We start from the raw sequence: 22,526 nt of genomic DNA on the forward strand, positions 1-22,526 counted from the left end.
TAGGTTAAAGAGGGTGTGGTGAGAGGGGGATCCTTGGGGAACCCCACATTCTGGTGTCCATGGGTTGGTATCTCCGCGTTAGTTTGTTAATTGGTAGGATCTTGTTGTCAGGAATCCTCTAAACCAATTAAGAACATTGCCTCCCACTCCAAAGTATTCCAGATGTGTAATAATATGTCATGGGTTAACCATGTCGAAGGCACTGGACATGTCAAATTGTAAGAGAAGTATGTTATTGCCTGTTGCAATTGTTTGAATTTATTCATTAAAGTTACTAGTACTGTTTCTGTGCTGTAGTTTCGATCGAAATCCTGATTGCGATTCGTGCAGAATTGAGTGTTTATTAGGTGGTTATTGAGTTGTTTCGTCACTACGCCTTCCATAAGTTTGGTTATCAGCAGGATAGATGCTACTGGGCAATAGTTTGGTTAAATCATTTGTACTTTCTTTGCGTCCTTAGGTAAAGGAGTAAGTAGTATATTTCCCTTATCCTTTGGGAAGAAGCCACTTTGTAGCATGTAATTTAGGTGACTTGTGAGGTCCTGTTATGAATTGTTGAGGGGCAGATCTGATCAGATTACTAGGACAGATTCTAGTTTGCATAGCGATTTGGCGTATCTTTTGAGTGATTGAGAGATGTTTTTGATCGATAGTGAGTCAAAGTTGGTCCATGATCCGTCTGCTGATATTCCCCATGTGTTGGGTCTAGACATTCAAGGAGGTTTACATAATCAATTGTGTTGTTAGTATCATAGTTCGTAGCTTTATGATTTTTTCTTTGAAGTAGTTCGCAAGGTTGTTTGCTGATGAGGTATCACTGTTGTTGAGAAGTGACTGGCATGGTATTTAGTAGGTTATTTACGAGTTGGAAGAGTTTGTGTGTATCCTTGTAGCCTGGTCCGATTTTAGTTTTAAAATAAGATCTTTGGTGTCTAATAGTGTATTTGTATTTCTTGTAGTTGTTTCCATTAGTTGAGCGCAGAGTCCATCTTTTTCTTATTCCATACTCGTTCTAATCTTCTGACTTGTGTTTTTAGCTCTTTCAGTTCTTCATTAAACCATGGTATTGAGTTTTTTCTATGTGAGGTTCTGGTTTGGAGTGGTGCTATGTTGTCTAATATGGTTCTGCATCTGTTGTCCCAGTCATGGAGAAATTGGGATGAATCCATTGGTGTTGTCCATTCGTTGTCATAGAATTGTTGCCAAAATTTTATTGGGTCTATTTTGCCTCGTGTGGTATAGGTTGATTGTTCTTATTGTGTTGTGAATGTTTTGTTCGCCAGTGAGGATAGGTTTGCTTTGTAGTGATCGGACCATGGTATGGCTGTCCATTGTGTCTTTTAGTGTGAGATTTAGTTCATGTGAGAATTGTATGTAATTATGTCCAGTGATTCCTTTAATATGAGTGGGTTGCATGTTTGGCTAATGGAGCTCCCATAGTTGAAGGAAGTCTTTGCATTCATTCACATTTGTTAGGTTGGTATCCTCGAGGTGGAGGTTTGATGTCGCCTGCTATAATACGGTTTTGGGTAGTGACACATGCATTTAATATGAAATCCATGAAGTGTGTTTGGCACACAGTTGCCTGGTGGTCTGTAGAACAGGATAAGGTTTAGGTGGTCCTGTAGTGTTGGGTGGTTGATTCTGACTGAAGCGATTTCAAGTTGGGGAAGTATGGATTCGGCTGTTGTTGCGACGGTGAATTGGGATAGATTATAGCTAAGCCACCTCCTCTTTTCCGTTCCTTGTCCAATGGGTGATTTGAATCCTGGGGGGCATAGTTTCTAGGATTATGGGGTCTTTGAGGTCATGGAGCCAGGTTTCGCTTATAAAGAGAAGTCAAGATTGTCTGGTTTGATCCAATCGGTTATTGTCGTAGTTTTGTTAACTGCAGATCTGGCCTTTATATAACCCATTTGTATTAGTTGGTGGGGTTCAATTAGGGTTGGGAATGTGATGACTTGTATTAGTTGTCTGTCTTCTTGGTCTTTGAGTTTGTTGTGTCCTTTTTTTCCTCTCAGTTGGTTGTTTCCGTGGGTGGAAGGTTGTCCATTCCATTTCTTAGTCTTTTGGTTGGGTGTATTGTATTTGGGTTGTGTACATGGTTTGTGTACTGTGGGAAGGGTATTGTCTGCTAGAGGGGTTGTTAATGCGTGGTGAATTAGGTAGAGACAGTAGATGATTAGGAGTAGTTTGTTAGTGTTCATGTTAGCGTTAATGTATGCAGTTCAGTCGTGTAGTTCAGTGTGTGATACAATGGAGCATAGGAGGTGGATAGTGTCAGCTTTAGCAGATTACAGTTCTAGCTACAGTGTAATGCTATGATGTATAATAAGCATTTAAAAGAATTTTGCAGAATACAGTTCTAGAATCAGCATAGTGGTATGAGTTACATAATAAGCATTTAAAAAGCATTTGGCAAATTACAGTTCTGGATGTAATATAGTATTATGAGAAGCATAACAGGCAATTAAAAGGCATTTAGCAGATTACAGATCCAGATTCAGTATAGTGCTATGAGATGTATGATAAGCAATTAAAAGCACTTAGATTACAGTTCTAGAATTAGTATAATGCTGTGAAGTTCAATGCTACAATAATACAATGATTTACCCTACATAAATTGCATAGAAAGAGTACTGAACCAGAAAGTTTTTCCAGGAGGCCACTCTGCCTGCAGCAAACAAAGAGTTAATTTTGCAGTTATTTTTACCCTCTGTCTCCGGTTGGCTCCTGGGACTCTCGTCGGTAGACTGGGCTGCTGTTTTTGTTTGTTGTACACTACGCCTTTAAGATGCGTTCAGAGGTGCTACTCCCGGTATTGAGGCTTTGTGCTATTGAGGTCTGTGCTAGTGGTCGAGTCAGCTGTTTCGGTCGTGCGGGTCGAACTGGCTGTAGGTTCTCTGTCGGGATCGGACCGGCTGCAGGGTCTTTGCCAGGGTCAGAGTTCGCGTTGTCCTTCCGGCACGGTATTTCTCTTCCCATTGTTTCTCAAGTTTGCGGCTGTTGATATTACATGGATCGTCATGTACTATGTATAAAACATCAACAGTTTTGATAAATGGTTGATAAATGTAGATGAGAAAATCCTCTGTTGCTGGAGTTAGTCGGTACTCAGCTGTTTTTTATCCACAGTTCAGTTCAGGCGTCTGCAGCAAGTTGAGTGCCCAACCCACGTGGACAAATTATTGCGTGTTTGGTGGCCTAGGAGGATCATCCAGCGGCCGTGTCGGCGATTCGGACCCTTCTGGCCTAATCTCCGCCGGGTGGTGTACGCCGATGGCGCCACTTATGGTGGGTTGGTCGTCTGCCACACAATTGTCCAGCAGTCGTGTCGGCGGTTCGGGTCCGCTCCAGACTGACCTCCGTTCAGACGGTATGCGCCGATGGCGGTTCTTTCGGTGTGCCCCGGACGGAGCTCTCGCCAGCCGGTTCCACGGGGGCCTTGCGGCTCTGGTTCAGGTACGTCTGCTGTTTCGACTGCGGGCCGTTTCGGTCCGTTGTCGAATGTACCCCTGGCCAGGAATTTGACACACCTTCTGCTGCCTGACCAGCTGGCAAAAAGGCTCGGGGGAGTGCCTCAACGAGCTGGACAGTTTGCCTCACCGAGTTCCGCAAGTGGACGTTCGTGAAGAGCTGGTATGTCGGGATCTTGGCAGCGAGCATTGCGGCCTTATATGTCTTCCTCCTAAAAGAGTCCAAGGTTCTAGATTCTCTGCCTGGGGGCACCGAGGCATAGTCCCTAGTGCTCTTGGCTCTTTTGAGGGCGGAGTCCACCACCATGGAATTGTGAGGTAGGTGAGACCTCATCAATCCAGGCTCACCATGGATCCGATATTGGGATTCAGTTTTTTTCGGGAACACGGGATTAGACAGAGGGCATGACCAGTTTCGCATAAGACATACATTATGCAAAGGTACCATTGCAGCCTCTCTAGGCAGAGAAAGATAATCCAGGACCTCAAGCATCTCAGCCCTGGGCTCATCCTCACCTCCATAGGGAAAAGGAATAGCCGCAACCATTTCCCAGACAAAGGAGGTGAAAGACAGACACTCCAGGGAGAAAGACTCCTTTCTAGTGGAGGAGAAGGTTCAGAAGAAATCCTATAGGACTCGTCAGAAGAAAAGTACCTGGGATCCTCCTCTTCCTCCCACGAACGCTCATCTTCAGTATCGGGCAAGACATCCCTCAGAGCAGTCCCAAAACTGAGCCTGCCTCAACGCCAAGGAACGATGTCCTTGATGGTGTGCCGAGAAGTCAACGCCCGCCTGGACTCCGGTGAAGTTTCCTCCACTGACAAAGGAGAGTCGAACTGGGTGGCAGCCGACCGATGCCGCAGGCCGCACCGAGGTCGGGGACCTCACCACAGGCGAAGGGCCAGATGCCGCTGCAGCAGAGGGTACGGAAGGCGCAAGTACCCCCGACACTGAAGAGCAGCAATCCTTCCAGAAGCTCTGGAAGCAGGGCCCTGATGTGCTCGTCGAGAGCCGCCGTCGGACAAGGCTGCACGGTCGGTAAAGGAGCCAGTGGCAGAATCTGTCGAGGCTCAGGAGCAGGTACCAGGCTGCCAGAACACAGACGCATCGGCACCTCCTGAATACAGGAGGAGCGATCCTCTTGGCGCTGACACTTCTCGGGTGCTGATTCCCTTGACGCCTTGGAGCTCCCGGCACCGTGTGTCGAAGGAGAACGATGACGGTGCCTCTACGTCCTCACACCTCCTCAGGGCTGGGTCCGACGAAAGTCGGTCCCGGGGGGCCTGCATAACAGGAGGCCTCGAGGCAGGTGGAGACCCACTCGATGCCTCACTGCTCCCAGCGTGAATTGGTCTTTCAGCAGCCATTACCTCCGCTCCTGACATCAATGCCGCCGACCTAGGTAAAGATGTCGATGTCATCGAAGGAGCGGACCGAGCCCCAAAAAGCTTTTCTCGTTGAGCTTCTCGAGACACTTGGGTCTGTTTCTTCATACAAAGAGACAGACTACAAGCGGCTGGGCTATGGTTGGGCCCAAGGCACTGGATACACCAGGCATGGGTATCGGTACCTGAGATGGACCAGTTGCACCGGATACAACGTTTGAAGCCGCTGGGTGTCTTCGATGACATGGAAGAAAAAACAGCTTCGGTGAAATCAAAAGACACGATTGTGCCTGTTAAAAGAAAAACGGGCGTCGAAAAAGAAAGGAAACTTTAAAAAGCAAAAAAATCTAAAAGACACTACGGATTTTTTTTTTTTTTTTAAACTGCACAAAATGTAAAATAAAGAACAAAATAAATAACAAATAGCGAAAAATTCGCAAAGACTTTCCTGGGCTTGAGAGGAACAGTGATAAAAACCTACCGCTCCTCATCGCGGAAAAGAGAAAACTGGCAAAACTTTTTTATATATATTTTGCTTGGAAAATGCCGATTCCTGGGCCGACGCAGACGTCGACCCACATGTGAACAAGCAGCCTGCTTGTCCTCAGAGAAAGGGCGCTATTGTAATTGTACATGTGCATCTAGTCTACTAACATCATCATCATTATTTTACATCCTTTCCTCCCCCTCCCCCCCCTTTATTTTACTCCTTTACCTTATCTACTTATTTCATGGTAATTATACTAGCAATATCTATTATAGGTCTTAACCGGTCCAAAATCCGGAGCAAATATCTGCTGGATGTCTCACTATCTAGGACGTATCCAATTGTTAAGCACTGCACTTCTAGCCTTGTGGGAGATATTTTGTAAATATTTAGACCATATATTAACAAAGATCTTTCTTTTCTTTGGGTTACCGTAAGCCTCCCTGGCCTCCCAGAGCATTAGCTCATGGAACCTATTTCTCCAGTACCAAAAGGAGGGTGGCTCAGCCTGCAGCCAATGTCTGAGTATACATTTTTCCCCACTGCATGGGCCTTACTTACACAAGAATAACTCCTGATTTTGTCTGAGATCCCATAGCATTGCTTTTATTCAAAAGCACTCCCCTCCAGGAGGGAAGCAGTCTATGTCCCAATAGTTGTTCAAGATATTTCTGTAACATTTTCCAAAAGTGTTTTATTCGATCACATCGCCAAAATGCATGCAAAAAAGTGTTATCTCTATGACACTTAGGACATTGAGCATCAGATATCCATCCTGCCCTTTTTACTGCTTGTGATTGTGATATGTACCCTCTGTGGATTACCCTGTATTGACTCTCCTGCAGCTCCGCCCCTCCCACTTGTCTTGGTATATCTTTTATCAATTTTGCAAAATGTATTCCTTTCAGCTCATAGCCCAAGTCTTTGCTCCGTGTCTTTTCAAGTATCTCATAGGCATGGGGGGGGGGGGGGGGGGCTAAGGGACTCCAATACTTTATGTAAACTCGATATTGACACCTGTCTGTGTGCATCCCCTTTCAAAAAATCTCGAAGCCTAGAGCCCAACCTTGTGCCTAGTGCATCTTGGTCCATACTGAACCAATAGTGATGCAATTGTCGATATGTGTAATAATCTTTAGTGGCTAAAGAGAATCTCTGCTGCATGTCCGGAAAACTGTACAGAACACCCTCTTCATTCATTAAATGTTCTAGCAAAGTAATCCCCTGTGCCGACCATCTATCAAATAAACCCTTCTCCTGCCCCGGTGGAATGTCCCCATTCCCTCGCAATGGGAGCTGGTCACTAATATTGGGGTTATATTTCCAAGACTGCATGAGAAATCTCCAAGCACTTCTCAGAGGTTGAAGCAATATGCTGTTCCGAATGCTAAGTGGTAAGCTTTTTGTTTTTGCTTGTAATAAGAAATTCAAATGCCAGGCCTAATAGTGCCTGCTCCCAACTAAGTGGGGTATATTGATTTGTGTTAAATAGCCAATCCCTAAGATGTCTCAGAAGGCATGCCTGATTATATCGTTTAATACAAGGTAATCCTAGCCCACCCCTTGCCCATCCATCATTCAAATATTCAAAGCGCACTTTGGATTTCTTCCCCCCCCCCCCCCATAGGAATCCCTACAGATCCTATTCAGCTGTCGTAAATCTTTACTGATCAAATGTATTGGCAATACCTGCAAGAGGTAGAGCCATCTTGGGAATATGATCATTTTAAATAGATTTATTCTACCTATTGATATCGGTAAATGGTTCCATCTTTCAAGAGAGCGTCCTGTAATTGCTTTTCTATATTGATTTTATAAAGTTTAGTGGTGTCCATTGTCAGACGAATTCCCAGATACCTAAAAGATTCCTCCCACTTTAACGGTAACCGTCCCAGCCTCTCTCTTAGTTGGTCTCCCTCCCTCTGCAAAACTTCAGACTTCTCTAAATTGAGCTTAAATCCAGAGAAGTCGCCATATTACCTGACAGCTCATTAAAAACACTGCCAGATCAAATAGTCTTCTGAAAGTTGTTCAAGGTCTACTTGTGTTTTTTGCGATTGTACACCCAACTTTTCATTGACAGCACACATTTATTAAGAATTGCTTTATCCTCATCAGACTCTGCATATTCCTCCACTTCTTAGGTCTAGGAGTCTCTCCAACTTTGGAGATCCACAAGAAGCACCTTCCTCTTCAGAGCTCAATCTCTAGCAACAATCCAGTCCAGGGTTTTCCTCTTCTCCAGGGAGAACTCCAAGTAATTATAAGTCTAGCACTTCTCTAATTCAGAGCATGAAATCCAAAAACTTATAAGCATTAAGGAAGTACATAATAAGCACACAGGGAACGGGGTTTTTCTCTGACTCAGCTCGCAGTCTCTTAAGGACCAAAAAGACCAAAAACCTCCTTCCTTCAGTATAACTGTTCTTGAAAATGACTGCCCTACTGGGCTTTCTCCAGAACAGCAGAGAAAACTCTAAGTTCTCTTTTCTCTTCCCTGTGGTTCACCATCCTGTTCTGGTCTTAACAAAATACATCTGCTTTTCAATAGAGCTCATATCCTAACTCCTGTCAGGCCTGCGGCCCTCCACCCTCTTACCAGGAGTTTAAACTTTTCCTCACCTGGCAACCACCTGCTGGGCTGGTTCTTACTGAGTAGCAAGATGCAATCCCCTGTGTAACAGAAACTTAAATCCATTAGGAGGTAATCTCCATAGGCTCCTCAGGGAATAGGATCCATTCTTCTACAACTTCCATATTGTCTTCAGGCTGCTCAAGGAAAATGGTTCCAGACTGCTCTCCTGCTATCTGCATGAAAGCTTTTTCCCAAGGTGCATCTGGGCACCCCTCCTCCTTCCAGTCTTGCTTTGGTTCTAGCACATACCGCCTAGTCACTCAAGGAAACTTAAGCCTATCTAAACTCTTTCCCTTGCCAGAAGACCAACAGCTATGCTTCCCTGAAATTCTGGAATGCTGCCCCTCAATCCTCTCTCTTCCTTCCTTCCTACTCTTTCCAAGCAGTTATGGTTCTCACATTATCGGGTCTCTAGTAATCCAGGCGACCCTCTAGAAAAGGAACTATTTTTCATACTATGAGCATGAGAGATAAAGAAGGCTCCATGTGAATACCTCTCTATCAGGAGAATATTTGAAGAGGTAGCAAGATTTTCCAGCAGTCTTGAGGGGAGGATCAATTTAAAATTTTAAAGAATCTATTTTCCTTTTTGGGGGGAGGAATAGGGGAAGAGGGATTCACAGCGAGGCTGCTGCTGGGGGGTTGGATAGGTGATGGAGAAAGGCTTTAGGCTGTGGTTGGATCAGGGGTTAAAATAGCAGCTACTAGGGGCAGGTGGGCAATGTAAAACGGCTAATCCTGCAGCTTCTGGGAGAAGATAGGTGGGTGGGTGTACAGTGTACCCATCCCCCCACCCTTATCAGCTTTAGATTTTCTCCCACATAGACCCCAGCAACTACAGCCTAGAGCCTTTCTCTATTGCCAGATACACTGTAGGTGGGTGGGCGATGGGGAGAGCAGTAGCCTCATCACTTTTCCATTGTTACTTTTACTCCTGGGGAACTCTGTGTAAAGTTTTTCAAAATTCTGCGCATATTTGTAGTGTTTTTAGAACGAGTTATTCACAGATTGCAATCCAATAAAACTACTACTACTTGGATGAAAATGCCCAAATAAAACATGCAGCTTTGCATGAGACACAGACACACCCTGTTCTCATTTATAGACCACGCCGTCAGATTCCTGGGCTGCTGGCATCAACATTTAAAAAGGAGATAGAGCAGTACTAGAAACTGGGGGAAGACAGACAGTTGCTCAAAAGAACATGGTTCATTACAAGGTATCTTTGAAGTATTATCACCATGTATCTGCTACCCTGGAATGGCGATGCCATAACAGGTTTTTGTAAGCCACACTGAGCCTGCAAATAGGTGGGAAAATGTGGGATTCAAATGCAATAAATAAAATAAAAAATAAAACAACAGGGAAGAAAGGGATTCCTGATAATGAGGCTGCAATAAAGGCCATATTAGAGCAGGTGCCTTTAAATAAAGAGCAGACTTAAAAGATTGCAAATCATTACTGTCAACTTCTGAGTGACAGGAATAATTAAAAAAAAATGTTTTAAGTGTCCATATACAAATGCTAGAAGCCTAAAAAATAAGATGGAAGAGTTAGAATATATTCCACAAAAAGCTACAGTCATTTTGGAAGCATGAGTTGCTGAAGTGAGAGAGTAATTTTCTCCTGACACAGCTCATGGTGAACATAGGGACTTCTGATGAGAAGTGGATGACCCTATGATTATGCTTACTCCTGGGAAAATTCTGATTTTTTTTGAAAATTCTGGACACAATATTGCAAAATTCTGCATTCTTTATAGTATTTTGAACAGAATTTCCCCATCATAAGGTCTGAAATTCCCTTCTGTCCTTTCCCTCCTCAGCTCCAGCCTCCCTATTCCCATCTCTCCAACTCCAGCAAGACCCCTAATTCTGCCAATTCTTTATGCAGTAACCTCAAAACTCCTATTCTCCCTGGGACTTACCTCCAAGTCTTATTCTTTCTCCTCCTCTTCCCAGCTATCATTCTATTTCCCTCATCCTCCCCATGACACACCCTCAAGCTTGATTTCCCCCACCTCTGTACCACAGTCTAAGTTAGCACTGCCCCGCTCCCACCTTCCACACATGGCATACTCGGTTCGCTTTGTCTACCCCCTTCCTCATGGTACACTCACCTTGCTATGCCCCCAACCCTCCATATGGCACATTCAGCCAGCACAGACTGTGGCAGGAGGAGAAGGAAGGTACCCGATGTGCAGGGGTTTGATTCCTCCTTCTCCTGCCACACAATTTCTGCGGGGGGGGGGGGGGGGGGGGGTGGGAAGAGACATTATGCCGGTACTTCACTGCAGGGGAGGGGAACTCTGTGCAAATTCAGCACTGTGCAAAATTCCCCCAGGAATACAATACATCGAACTGCAGTGGAATGCTATGTGAAATAAGTATATTTTGGATTAACTTTTTGAAATGTATATTACAGCAGCAATGATTTAGTGCATGTTTGAAGATTGGAGGGCTTTTTTTCCTCTCAAAGTATCTTGCTTTCCAGTCTTTGTTGAAAGACGATAAAGATGAACTTCCTATTAAGAAAGGAGGATATTTGATAACAGGTTGTTGGTTTTGGGTTTTTTTTAATGTCCTATGACTGGGGTATCTCTTACCCATGACACACAGTGGAGGTCTTTTACTAACGCTTAGCTCGAGTTATCTGCAGCAGGGCCCATTTTATTCCTATGGGCCCTGCTGCAGTAACTTGAGTTAAGCTTAAGACCCCCCCCCCCCCCGTGTAATTGGAAACAAGAGTGCTGAATTTCTAAAGGTCTTTTTTCTCTATTAGGTTTCACAGTTCTTATTCCTTTTTTGCTGGACCTGTACAATATACTTTTTGAAGATGTGTGATATATTTGGGTTTCTGGTTTATAGACAGCTTTTCTCCATTTTGAGATTTGTGATCTCACCCCAATATTGACTGGATAAATGTATTATCAGTGTACACTAGGGAGATAAAGTTCCTACATGAAAATCAAGGACTGCTTTATGGAGTAGCTTGTATAGGAACCAACAAGAGGATATGGCAAAAGGATTTGACACATTAAATATATCTGAACTACTTGAAACTTCTGGGTCACAATCCTTTGTTTTGGCTACATTAGTAGTCACTTTTGCATTAGTAACGAAGACTGGATCCTCCATTTTGTTTTTAAAGATATCCCTTTTCTGGGCTCTCAAGTCAAGATTTTTCTGACTTGGCTAGAGAGAGCCAGAAAAGGAAGAAAGATTGAAACCTGGTGTTTTACAGATTGGTGCTCTTTTTTTTTCTCTCAAGTACCCATGTAAAAACGTATAGTAAAATGAGGTGAGTCAACCATGTATTTTTTGAACCTCCACAGCTATCAGCTTTAATAGCAAGAAAGTTATATCCATTTCCCCTGTGAGATCAGCTGTTAAGTCTGTGTAATTGTTTATTCCGGAATGCTAATTGGTTTAGAGGTTCTTTTACTAAGCCACAGTACAGTTTTTAGCAGTACAAATTAGCTGGCGGTAAATGCCGGAGACACCCATAGGAATATAATAGGAATCTTGGCTTTTACTGCGGCTTAATCAAAGACCCGCTTAATGAATAATCGATATGTCTTTCCTAAGATTTTCTGTGATTTGCTCCCTCCACATTCTCGTCGACTTGATATTAAAATATTTTTCTTTTTCTTCTTGATTTACTTATTTCTTGAGAATTTTTACTAGATTTCTGGATGATGTTTATCTCAATTTCAATTTTTTTTTTTTCACATTTCAATAAAAATAAAATATATTTTTTTCCACAAAGCCCTACGACAGTGACAATAGAAACTCCTGAGTGCCACAACTGAACCTTATGCATAATACTCACTTGCACACATTTTAATGTTAATGCATAGTGTTGTAAGCAAAAAAGTGAGATATATACAATTTTTGCACAAAACAAGATAGCTTGGTATTCAAGTTGATCTTACAGCAGCGTATGGAAATACCTGTTTTGATACTTTAGTATGTTCTTAAAAAAATAATAATAAAATTTGATATATTATTGGTGATTTACAATAAGCCCAAATCTAATTCTTCATTTTCTTTGTTTCACATCAAGTGCGCATGCAACACTTTTGTTTTCAGGTGATAAGGGAAAATTAAGTCTTACCTAATAATTTTCTTTCCTTTAATCACAGTAGGCAAATCCAGAAACACGTGGGTGGTGTCTATCTACCAGCAGGTAGAGATAGAGAGCACTGAGCTGAATCATGTGACATAGGACAGTATGCTTCCTTGTCAGCCAGTATACCTCGTATCAAAGCAGAAGGAAACATCAAAGAACAATCATAAAATACAGAATGTGAAATAAATCTTACACCACCAACTGTGATAACCTAAAAAGAGAACTAAACAGAGTTCAGCACAGAGAAATGGCACAAAGTCTGCAAAGGGGAGGGACTCTGCATTTGTCTGCTGTGACTAAAGGAAAGAAAATTATCAGGTAAGACCCAATTTTCCCTTCCTTGTCATCACCATCAGGCAAATACAGAAACGTGTGGGATGTAGCAATGCAGTCCTTAAGTACGGTGGGAAAGACTGCAGTGCCTCGACGCGGCACACCATGGAGAATGAACAGATCTGACTGACGAAAATTTGTGGACTGAAGATACTGCAACAGCACACAGCGCACATTAAGATATTGCAGCCGCCTTAAGTTCTTATGATGATCCTCTTTCTGAAAAGACAGAAGCAACAACAGCTGATTCAAGTGAAAAAGGTGACCACCTTGGGTAGAAAGAAGGGATTGTGCCGAGAGTCACCCCCGCCTTCCCAAAAAGACAAAGGATCTCGGCAAGATAAAGCCTGAAGTTCTGAAATGCAATGCCCTGAAGAAATGACCACGAGAAACACCACCTTTAAGGTAAGGTCCTTTAAAATGACCTTCGGAAGAGGCTCATGGGGTGTCTGTTGTAAAGCCCATAAAACCAGATAGACTCCATTCTGAACAAGGATGGAATAGTGGAGATTTCAGGTGATTGGCTCCTTTTAAGAAATGAACAACAACCAGATGCACTGCCAAAGAGTTTTGCAACCTGCTGAGAAAACATGCTGAGGTGGCCACTTGCACTCTCAGCGAATTAAAAGCCAGTCCTTTCAAGAGGCCATCTTGCAAAAAGGTCAAAATATGAGGCAGAGTAGAAGACAGAGGTGAAACAGTGTTTGAGGCTTGGGGTGTGCAGTGGGCTATCAACACTCTGGCATATGCAGCAGAAATAGAACGCTTCCTGGCCTGTAACAGTGTAGCGATGAGAGTCCGAATAACCTTTCTTTCTTTGCTTCAACCTCTCAAGAGCCACACCGTAAGACCAAAACGGAATACACTGTCCATGCGAATCGGACCCTGCGTAAATAGGTCCAGAATGAAGCGGGTTGTCCGCCAACAGGCGAACCAGATCTGCATACCATAGCCTTCTGGGCCAATCTGGCATGATGAGAACCACTAGACATGACTCTGAAGCACTATGCCTATCAAAGGTCATGGCGGGAAGATGTGAAGACCCATTAGAGGCCAAGGCTGGAGCAGCACGTCCAGCCCCTCCGAACCATACTCTTCTTCAGCTGAAGAACCTAGGAACTTTGGTGTTGCAATAAGATGCCATGAGATCCACCAACGGATCACCCTATTTCCACACAACCATCTGGAAGGCCTGCACAAACAGCTCCCACCCCACCGAATTCAATTTGTACCAGCTGAGGAAGACCACCTGAACATTCAGCATTTCCACACTATAGGATGCCAAGATGAGCTAAAGATTCCACTCCACCCAGCGAAGAAGACGATCCTCCTCTGCCAGAGGAGCACTGTGAGTGCCACCCTGCCTGTTTATGTAAGGCACTGCAGAGACATTATCCGACAAAACCCGCACCAGCTTGTCCTTTAAATGGGCCTGAAACTCCCAGAGAGCCTTGTGAACTACCCAAAGCTCGAGCCGATTATCGACTACATGGCTTCCACTTTAGACCAAGTCCCGAAAGACATGCTAGAAGGCAGTGAGATCCCCAGCCAGGGCGGGGATGTCAAAGGCACCCCCCGGTGAAGATTAGCTGCACAGAGTCACCATGGCATGATGTTCTGTGCACTTGACATCCAATGGAAGTGAATCTCAATCCTGGAACAATAGGGACCAGCAGGACAGGAGAGACTGCATATGCATTCTGGCTGATGGCATAACCTCAAGTGTGCGGTTGTGAACTCTGTAGCAAAAGTCAATTCTGATCCTGAATCTTGCCCCCCCCGTGCTATACTGAATCGAGCCCCAAAGCACTCCAGGATCTGCGTGGGAACCAAACGACTCTTGGGAAAATTGATCACCCATCCCATGAACTGCAAAAGCTGAATCACCCTGGAGATGACTCACTGACTCTCTTCCACTGAGGATGCCCTAATTAGCTGTTGTCCAGATAGGGATGCACCATGATCCCCTCGTGTCACAAGTAGGCCGCCGCCACCATCACTCTTGGAAAAGGTTCTGGGGGCCGTCGCTAACTCATAGGGCAGCACCCTAAACTGAAAAAGTCTCCCTAGAACTACAACGTGGAGAAACCACTGATGCGGCAGATAGATGAGAATATGTAGAAAAGCCTCCTTGAGGTCCAGGGGAGGTGAGAAACTCCCCTGCCCGCACCTTGGCAATCACAGATCATAGAGTCTTCATCCTGAAATACCTGACCTTCAGAAACTTGTTGACGTTTGAGGATTAGCACCGGACAATAGGAACCACCCTTCTTGGGGACCACAAAGTAAATGAAGTACCTGCCTTGACCTTGCTCCAGCAAGGGAACGGGTACTACAGCACCCAGGTCCTGTAATGAGCGGAGCGTGGAAACCACAGCCTCCTTTTCGCTTGTGGCTTTGCACGGGGACGCCAGAAAAAAAAATTCTTAGCTCAGGTCATAGATTCCAACTTATAACCTTCTCAAATAATGTATAAGATCCACTGATCTGACGTAATCTTGGTCCACTCTCTGTAAAACAGGGTCAGCCGACCCTTATCAGATGCCGCGGAGAGAGAGGAACGGTCACCCATCATTGTGAGGAACGGGTGAGCTGAGATGCTCGAAAAGACTTTTCTGAGGAATGAGTATCGGAATGAAGGATCGTGTTTACTGATATCTCGACCTCTGGAATGTAGAATATCGTCCCAGGCAATATCTCCTGGAGTCCCTCAGACACAAGCAGGGCTGACTGCTGTAGGACAGACCCAGGGGCGCCTCCAGGGCTAAACATTGAGTCTTGGATTCCTCTAGATCCTTGAACAATGTTTCCAAGTCCTTTCCAAAGAGGAGCTGGCCCTTAAAGGATAACTTCATCAAGCGTTGTTTAGACACCACATCTGCAGGCTAGTGGCAAAGTCACAATAGGCACCTGGCTGTAACTGCTAACGCCATTTGTTTAGCCAAAGCTCTGATGAGGCCGTAAATTGGGAAGGTCCACAAACACCCCGGAATCTGAATCAGCCAAAACATCCGCAGCCTGCTGCACCCAGCTAAGACAAGATCAGTGTAGGAACTGCAAGCTGCCGCCTGCAATGAAAGCATTGCCATCTCAAAAGAAAGCTTTAAAGATTCCAGTTTTCGATCCAGAGCGCCCTTCATGGTTATGCCACCCTGCACAGGAATGGTGGTCGTCTTAGTCACTGCTGCCACTGTAGATCAGAGGCCATGGCAAGGTGCAAACCTTCCATATTTCTACTATTTTTGTTTTAGTGTAGCCATTTTGCATTTATTGAGCTGGGAGCAGACCTGAAATTGCAAGACAGCTATAAATGTGTTTTTTTTTTTTCTGATAACTACCCTTCTAAGGGTGTAGAAATTTGTGGTTTGACATTTGGACTATGCTAAACTGTGATAAGTTGCTTCTCAGCAACAAAGAGCCAGAGACTCTTATGACTAAGGACACCTGCAGTATCCAGATAAACAATCAACAGGAGAAGTGGGTTTGGGTGAAATTGTAGCTTCAGCAAGAGGGTGTGGGTCCGATCATGGTGACTATGCATAACAAGGACATAGGTCAACCATTATCCAATCAAAACTTATGCTTATTATGTACATGACAGGCCTTAAACTGTCCATACAATAAGGGAACTAATGAGAAGAAAGATGGTAGAAAGTGCTGGAACAGGATTCACCATTAAAGGAAATAGAATGTTCTGGAAAGACACATAATGATTAGGTAGGAAGGGTAATTAATAAAGAAAAGAAGATAAGGTACATTAAGAGGAAACAGAACCGAGGATGGGGAGCCCAGTGTGTCTACACTAGCAGGTGGACATATTGATAGCTCCCTGGGAAAACTCTGTTTTTATTTGCTACATATTATACTCTATTGGGGTTTTTATTTTCTTGAACATCTGAATAATTGCTTATTGGCTTCTTTAAATAAATATTTATTAAGTTTAATACTTATTTAGTAAACAGAGTTTTTCTTGCCTGGGGTTTTGCCTTGGGGGAGGGAACATTTCTCAAGGGTCCACCCTCCAGGAGAGCCCTGGAAGGCTACTCCTGTCTACAAAGGAAGGACAGGAGTATTGCACCACCAAGGCATCCATCTGCAGTACCACTTCTCCAGTTCATCCAGCTAGATAGGATAAAGTCACGCCATAGCTCACAACACTTCAAGCTGGCATCCGGCATAGACAGCTGCACTACGAGTTCCTGAATGGCCTCATGAATAGGGAAGGATTTAGGGGGCTGCTTGGTACTAGCCATTTTTGGATTAGAGGACATATAAGCCTGGTCCTCGGGAATGGAAATGCTAAGGGCCTGTAACGCCCTAGTGATAAAGGATGGCAATTCTTCCCTATAATATGGACCGCTGAGGGATCATCCACCTCCTCAGAAACCATTTCCCCCTCCAGCAAGGAAAAAGGCAGGGACACACCCTCTTCTGAATGGCCAGGAGAAGGTGGGGAGTCCCCATTCCATTCAGAAAGTCCCCCAACTCACCTCTTCTTGGGGCCAATGCCCTCCTGACCTCGAAGAGAACACTGAGAAGCAAAAGGCTGAGCACGCTTCAAAAGGCTGTAGAAAGGCTCCTGACTCGCAGATCCCGAAAGGGGAACCAGAAAGAACCCAACAAGTCATGCCTGAGGAAGAAGCTGCAAGCACACCATCAGATGGAGAAGACTCCTACATGCCATCTTCATCAGAAAAATGGCCCATTGATTCAAAACAGCCGTGGGATAAGCTGTGTCTGAAAACAGTGCTGAGGAATGCGGTACCACATCCCCGATGCAGGAACTCAAAAGTCCCTGCAGCCACCTCTGACTCCAAACTGCATGCAGTGCAAAGACCGGACACTGCTCTCTGCTTACCACAGCATGAGCAGTGCTTAACTAATTTAGCTGCCATAGAAAATGAAAGTAAAACCAGCAAAATCCCCCCCCCCCCCAAAAAAAAAAAAAATAGTGGGTCATTTCTCTGCCGTTGCTCAGCTCTTTCACTGAAGACACTCTGGTGATTGATCAGATCCCCTCTCAGTGTATCAGTGTAAAGCCATAACAGCAGAACTGCTCACGACGCCCCTTGGATTTTTACTCTTGTGAGGAAGGAACCAGAGATCTGGGGGGGGGGGGGGGGGGGAGTAGGAACCTGGTACTACCAGGTGTACCCTAAAGGCAGGCTTTTACTGAGATTCCACCCCCAGGCTCAACTGAACCAGGAGACCCAAAATCAGAAGCTCGGCAGAAGGCCAGACCAAGACCATGTGGAGAACAGTTCATCCGCCTGCTGGAGGTAGAGAATGGCTGATCAGGGAGCATACAGTCCTATGTCACATGATTCAGCTTAGTGCACTACATCTCCACCTGCTGGTAGATAGACACCACCCACAAGTTTCTGGATTTATCTGCTGCTGCTAAGGAAATTTTTAATTATCGAGAAGGACAGTCTGTAGCAACTGAAGACCAAAGCCTGCTATATCTGCTATCTAGTGGCATGCAATCAAACTCTAAAGAGCACAGCGCTTTGTGAGCTTGTAACAAGCTTTTGGATACTGCTTGCAATAAATAAGCATCTTTTATTCTATACTACCTTTCCAACAATTCAAGTTACTGCAGTAGGGATATTACTGCTTACTAGTCAAAGATTTGTTTAACAGAAGGTTATATAAAATGCAGCTTTAGAATGGAACATAAATTCAGCTCAGAAAGTTAAGAACAGCAGTTACCCAAGATAATGCTGGTAACATGACATAAGCATTGCCCGACAGGCACAGACAGCACCCATGTCAAGAATAAAGGCTTCCCTAAATAAATCAAGAAAAACCTGCTCAGGGTCCTATTGATCTCTAAGCAGGAACAGAAATCCACCACAGCAGAAACTTATACAAGCTATCAGACTGCAATATCTATCAAAAAAGGGAAATTCAACAGGATGCACCCTGTGGGCATGAATGTTAAAACAGTCCATGAACTAAGTAAATTAGTGCTCTTGCTAGAGTTCTCATCTTAAGTACTCCTAAAGCAGTCACTTCTTTTGATCATCATGTCACTCACTGAACTCAGACTTTCCCACTTCACAAGGCTTACCTCTTCATTGAGGCTCAAAGCACTGAATAAAGAGTCCAAGTCATCAAACTCAGCATAACCAAATCCTTTCAACCTCTCAGGATTGCTGGGTTCCCGTGGCAGACGTACAGCACTGATCTGCATTCCAGGGGGAGAAAAGAAGGCAAGATATTTGTTTTCCATCAATAAATTTCCAGGCAAAGCATTTACATATCATTTAACAAGGGGGGAGGAGCCAATGCAGAAATCAATGCAACATATTTAACATGGTTTCAGCATGGGCTTTACTGGCTGAGCCATGCAGAAAGGGTACAGTATAGGCGTTAATTCATATGGAAACAACTACTACACACTGCATTAAATCGTATGGTAATATGATCATTATCAATTCCGCAGCCATGCAATTAAAAAATTAAAGATTAACACATATGCACGGGAATCTTTTCTCCAGGTCCAGGGCAGCACTGAAGGGTTGACAGAGGAATAGGTGTCTTTCGGCACCACCACGTCTCCATCCAAGCAGACTAGCCTATCCCGGATTGCTTTCTGAAATGGCCCCTGGTACTTTAGTGCCCCCTCTTTCCCCTGATTGTTTTTTTTCATGTATATATCTATATATACTTAACACATTTTAAAACCCCCCAAAAAACGTAGTCTAGTAGTCTTCACCTTGTGTCTAGCAGTACCACTCCAACTTAAAGAAAAAAAAAACCTTACCTGGTGTCTAGTGGGAACCCCTCCCAACCTTGCAGCCCTTGCCCTACCCCCTCCATACCCCACACCTTAAATGAAATAGAAGTGATGCCCACTCACTCCCACCACTAGTACCATTTTAAAATCTGATGGCAACAAGTCCCACAAGGTGCATCATGGGAAGCATTGTGTACGGTTAGTCTGCCAAGACTGACCCCCCACCTGGTGCATCCCATGATGTACCACGCAGGGCTGGGTGCCACCATTTTTAAAGATGACAGCACTGGAGGCAGGAGGAATGAGTACTAGATTGTAAGCTCTGTCGAGCAGGGACTGTCTCTTCATGTTCAAGGGTATAGCGCTGCGTATGTCTAGTAGCGCTATAGAAATAAGTAGTAGTAGTAGTATTGCTCCTGCCTCATTTAAACATATGGGGTATTTTTTTTTGGGGGGGGGGGGCTGGGAAAGGGGTCACAGGGTGATGAGATGATACTAGATACCAGAGGGGTTTTTTTAAGGTTGGGGGAGGGTACTAGACTAATTGGGATTTTTCTTTTAACATATTTGGGGGGGGGGGGGGAGGAGGAAGATTGTGAGGAGACTACTTGGGGCTAATGCTCTGACACTTATTTTAAAATGTCACCCTCCCTTATCAGTGCCTGAGACAAAATCACCGACACTGATATTTAGCAATGAGCTGCAAACTAATGTTTCAAATTTAATGCAATAGTTTGCATGCTCACCGCTTACAGTATTCCACAGATGTTCTGGAGCGCTAATTTTGAAGTATAGCCATGGCTCCACCGTGAAATTTTCTGCATCAGCCCCAAAGGCTATAAAAATTCTGGGAAGATAATGTAAGGAATCTAGATCCTTCAAGTTTGGGGGAAGTGAAGATACTTACCTGTAGCAGGTATTCTCTGAGGACAGCAGGCTGAGTGTTCTCACAATTGGGTCGTCGTCCACGGCGGCCCAGGAACCGGAAAGAAATTTTGCTAGCAAAAATAAAGACTTTCGGGAAAGTTCCGTCGCACGTCCAGCGCATGCAAGAACGACTTCCCGCCCACCACACAAGCATGTCCGCTTAGTTTAATCAAGGGGAGGAGGGTGGGTTTGTGAGAACAATCAGCCTGCTGTCCTCGGAGAATACCTGCTACAGGTAAGTATCTTCGCTTTCTCCGAGGACAAGCAGGCTGCTTGTTCTCACAATTGGGGTATCCCTAGCATCCAGGCTCACCCAAAACAATGAACATTGGTCAATTGGATCTCGCAACGGTGAGGACATAACATAGATTGACCTGAAACCAAAATCAACTAACAGAGTGCAGCCTGAAACAGAATCAAAATAGGCCTAGGGGGTGGAGTTGGATTCTAAACCCCAAACGGTTTGAGCAGGCGGTGCTGCTGAATCTGACTGTTGTGTCGGGTATCTTGCTGAACGCAATAATGAGATGTGAGTGTGTGGACTGATGACCACGTTGCAGCCTTACAAATCTCTTCAATGGAGGCCAAATTTAAGTGGGCCACTGACACAGCCATGGCTCTGACATTATGAGCCGTGACATGACCCTGTACAGTCAACCCAGCTTGGGCATAAGTGAAGGAAATGCACTCTGCTAGCCAATTAGAAATTGTCCGTTTTCCGATGGCGACTCCCCTCCTGTTGGGGTCGAAAGAAAAACAACTGGGCGGACTGTCTGAAGGGTTTTGTTCACTCCATGTAAAAGACCAATGCTCTCTTGCAGTCCAAGGTATGTAATCTGCCTTCGCCAGGGCAGGTATGAGGACGGGAAAAGAATGTTGGCAAGACAATTGACGAGTTCAAATGGAACTCCGACACCACCTTTGGCAAGAACTTAGGGTGCATGCGGAGGACTACTCTGTTGTGATGAAATTTCATATAAGATGCATGCACTACCAAGGCCTGAAGCTCACTGACTCTACGAGCTGAAGTAACAGCCACCAAGAAAACGACCTTCCAGGGCAAGTACTTCAGATGTCAGGAATTCAGTGGCTCAAAAGTAGCTTCCATCAGCTGGGTGAGAATGATGTTGAGATCCCATGACACTGGTGGAGATTTGACTGGGGGCTTTGACAAAAGCAAACCTCTCATGAAACAAATTACTAAAGGCTGTCCAGAGATAGGCTTGCCCTCTACACGGCGATGATAAGCACTAATCGCACTAAGGTGAACTCTTACGGAGTTGGTCTTGAGACCAGACTGACAAGTGTAGAATGTATTCAAGCAGGATCTGTGTAGGACAGGAAAGAGGATCTAGGGCCTTGCTGTCACATCAGACAGCAAACCTCCTCCATTTGAAAGAGTAACACCTCTTGGTGGAATCATTCCTGGAAGCAAGACTCGAGACACACCCTCTGAAAGACCCAAGGAGGCGAATTCTAAGCCCTCAACATCTAGGCCGTGACAGCCAGGGACTTGAGGTTGGGATGTAGAAGCGACCTCTTGTTCTGAGTGATGAGGGTTGGAAAACATTCCAATCTCCACGGTTCCTCGGTGGACAACTCCAGAAGAGGGAACCAAATCTGACGTGGCCAGAAGGGTGCAATCAGGATCATGGTTCCGCGGTCTTGCCTGAGTTTCAGCAAAATCTTCCCTACTAGAGGTATGGGCAGGATACACATACAGAAGGACTGTTCCCCAATGTAGGAGAAAGGCATCTGACGCTAGTCTGTCGTGGGCCTGAAGCCTGGAACAGAACTGAGGGACCTTGTGATTGATCTGAGTAGCAAAAAGATCTACCGAGGGGATGCCCCACGATCGGAAGATCTTGCGGACTACACCCATTTTCAGTGACCACTCTGAGGTTGCATTATCCTGCTCAACCTGTCGGCCAGACTGTTTATGCCTGCCAGATAAGTGGCTTGGAGAAACATGCCATGATGACAAGCCCAAAGCCGTATCTGGACGGCTTCTTGACACAGAGGGTGAGATCCGGTGCCCCCCCCTGATTGTTGGTGTAATGCATAGCAACCTGATTGTCTGTCTGAATCAATATGATTTGGTTTGACAGCCGGTCTCTGAAAGCCTTTAGAGCGTTCCAGATCACTCGTAATTCCAGGAGGTTGATCTGAAGACCTTTTTCCTGAGAGGACCAAACTCTTTTTGTGTGAAGTCCATCTACATGAGCGCTCCACCCCAGGAGGGATGCATCCATCGTCAGCACTTTTTGCGGCTGAGGGATTTGGAATGGACACCCCAAAGTCAAATTTGATTGAATCGTCCACCACTGCAAGCAACTTCGAAAGTCGGTGGACAGATGGATCACATCTTTCAGACTTCCCGCAGCTTGATACCACTGGGAAGCTAGACTT

At 44.8% G+C, this 22,526-nt stretch overlaps 1 protein-coding gene across 2 annotated transcripts in view; it reads right to left on the reverse strand.

Moving 5' to 3' along the window:
* The window catches only part of EIF4B (eukaryotic translation initiation factor 4B), a 296,204-nt gene that overhangs the window by 212,409 nt on the left and 61,269 nt on the right, over nucleotides 1-22,526 (reverse strand). For both annotated transcript variants that reach the window (XM_030198197.1, XM_030198198.1), the window contains exon 4: nucleotides 18,522-18,638. In XM_030198197.1, the coding sequence (XP_030054057.1) occupies nucleotides 18,522-18,638 (117 nt within the window). The remainder of the gene's footprint in view (nucleotides 1-18,521; nucleotides 18,639-22,526) is intronic.

This window comes from Microcaecilia unicolor, chromosome 3, assembly GCF_901765095.1.
Source record: "Microcaecilia unicolor chromosome 3, aMicUni1.1, whole genome shotgun sequence".
NCBI classification, from domain to species: Eukaryota; Metazoa; Chordata; class Amphibia; order Gymnophiona; family Siphonopidae; genus Microcaecilia; species Microcaecilia unicolor.